Source organism: Ammodytes marinus (assembly GCF_949987685.1).
Source record: "Ammodytes marinus genome assembly, chromosome: 5".
Classification (NCBI taxonomy): domain Eukaryota; kingdom Metazoa; phylum Chordata; class Actinopteri; order Uranoscopiformes; family Ammodytidae; genus Ammodytes; species Ammodytes marinus.
The window spans coordinates 27,559,916-27,562,415 of NC_137234.1; the positions used below are offsets into that span (position 1 = coordinate 27,559,916).

Genomic DNA, 2,500 nt, shown 5'->3' on the forward strand with positions numbered 1-2,500 from the left:
ATGGTTATGAAAGGACTATTGCCACACTGGAAGGGCACAAACACACACACACACACACACACACACACACACACACACTACTCCCCTGACAACGGTGAATAGACCCATCTATGCACATCTTTTGAGAGAGCAAAAAAAAGACACCTGGGAACAAAGGCCAAGAACTAAGACACTAAGATTACACTACATGTATGTTCTGTAGAGAAACCAACAGCAATGTAACACGGTGTTAACTGAGTGCTTTCAATCAAACATAGCCTACTAGTTTTTTTAAAAGCACGCAGAAGCCCCTTTCATATTTTTTAATCCCATACTATAATTTACACATGACCACACTAGCCTACATAGTTGGAACCACTGGAACAGTATGAGTCAGTGAGAGTGTGTCTACGTGGAAAGCAGTTTATTATTATCACATTGTCTGTGTTTATTTAGTTGCAAGAATAGCAAGTAGCAAGCCAGCAGAGCTAAAGCCTTCTCACTTGGCCTGACTGACACAAAGTTCCAAAATGACACATATTCAGGTAAATACATTTGTATAGTTACACTGGTAACTTACTTAAGATACTATTTTTAGATAGGCCACTTTTCTACTGATTCTACTAAAGGAGAAAAATAGATACAATAGATATTAAAGGACAGGACAACGGCACAACGGATAGCATGGGGGTACAATTGGAACAAATTTAGAAGTAAGTATGTAAATGTTTGAAATGTTTTGTTAACCATTCGGAATTAATATGCAGTAGGCAGTGAAGAATGGTGGTGACCCCCTATCAGCAGGAATTGGTAATCGAGATTTTTTTTAAAACATAAAAAAAATGTAAGTATTACAAACTAACGCTGAGGTGCAGCTCTAACTTGCTAATGATTGACATGTACTAGGGTTGGGCTTTACAACCATTTTTCTTTTTCATCAGTGCAGTTGGCACCACAGTCCCAGTGTTTCCCCTAGAATTTTTTTTAGGCCCGGTGGTAAGAGCTGATAAAGAGTATGCGTGCCGCGTGCGTACCAAATTTCTAGAAGAAATTGACCAAAACGAACCCCATTTGGGATGAGCCTCTTTTGACAGCCTGTTAAAAATGAGGGCATAGGGTTATGCTTTCACATTCAGTACGTTTGTACATGTGGTGTTTCTCACAGGATGTTTAGATCCTGCTGGGTGAGAATGGACATTCTAGGGGGTCTGGGGGCATGCCCCTGCAGAAGAAACCTTATCCTTTTTAAAGTTAAATGCATCAATCTGGTGCACTTTGAGAGGCAAAATCTGATTAATTCTGTGCTCTGTAAACGACATATGCCCTGCCTATAACTATTTTCTGTAATAATTTGGAGACACAAGCCACGTAAACTATTGAAGAAAAACACATGGATTTCAATAAAAAAAACAATAAACACTAAGATCTAATATAGACAGGTCCTGTTTAGACTCATTTCTGGAATGATCTGAATCACCTCACCTTGAAGCTATAGCCTATTGAAAAATGTTCTTTATTTTTTTTTAATGCAAATAGCCTTGTTGAAAATAAATGAATTAACATAGGCTACACATCATGATTAGCCTATCAACATGTGTGCTACATAAGGCAAATTCCCTATTCCGACCATTATATTTCATCTAGCCTATTTCTCAATTTAAATCATACAAATAAAGTAGCATTGAAAATACAAAAACATAAAGCTTGAAGGCCTACTATGGCCTGCTGTTTTCAAGATAACTTGACAGTTAAAACAATAAATAAATTAATATGTCCCTTGAAAATAAATGAATGCTTTTCTGAGAAGAATGTCAAAGGCAGTAGCAGTGTGGCACTTCTGTAAACTTACTGAAACGAGTGCATGCCGTTTTTTTCAGCGCTGTCTCAGCTGTTGATACAGATTGGTTGTGTTGCCACGGCGACGTAGCGATTTTAACTTTCTAAACTTTGCGCAGCACTTTTTCCTGTTCAACGTCCCTGTTACTGAGTCCTTAGTATCTCCATAGAGCAGGCGCTGGTTTTATTTTCGCCACTAGATCAACGTTTGCTTGCTAGTCATGCTCCTGCTCATTGGCTTCCGTGTTTTAACAAGTGCGCACCCGCACCGAATACAAACGCGCATTGCGCCGCGCGCAGACACACATACACACACGCAGACACACAGATCAGCTGATGGGATGATCAAACGAGAGGTTGTAAAGACAGACGCACACGAGGGGTAGACCGACAGTGCCGCGCAGACGCTCGCATATTATTATTACGGAATCAATGAAAAATTGATAATAATTTTTATTTTTTTTTTATTTTTATTTTTTAAAGTTAGGCTGCTGTTGGCCTGGCGGGGGGTCCTGTTGGCCTGGCGGCCCCGCCAGGCCTGTACAATGGTAGGGGAAACACTGCAGTCCCCAGTATGTCTAAATAATGTGATATGCTGTGATACATATGGTAGACAGTGTGATTGGATTTAATGTACACACTCCCATCTTTACCTGTTTCCTCGTCCGCGTCTTGCCCGTCCGCA

General features: G+C 40.0%; 1 protein-coding gene across 1 annotated transcript in view; it reads right to left on the reverse strand.

Moving 5' to 3' along the window:
• The window catches only part of tead1a (TEA domain family member 1a), a gene marked incomplete at its 3' end in the record, with an annotated part of 24,702 nt that overhangs the window by 13,093 nt on the left and 9,109 nt on the right, over positions 1-2,500 (reverse strand). The window contains exon 2 of the mRNA XM_080027416.1: positions 2,469-2,500. This exon is cut by the window's right edge and continues 33 nt beyond it. Coding sequence (XP_079883542.1) covers positions 2,469-2,500 — 32 coding nt within the window. The remainder of the gene's footprint in view (positions 1-2,468) is intronic.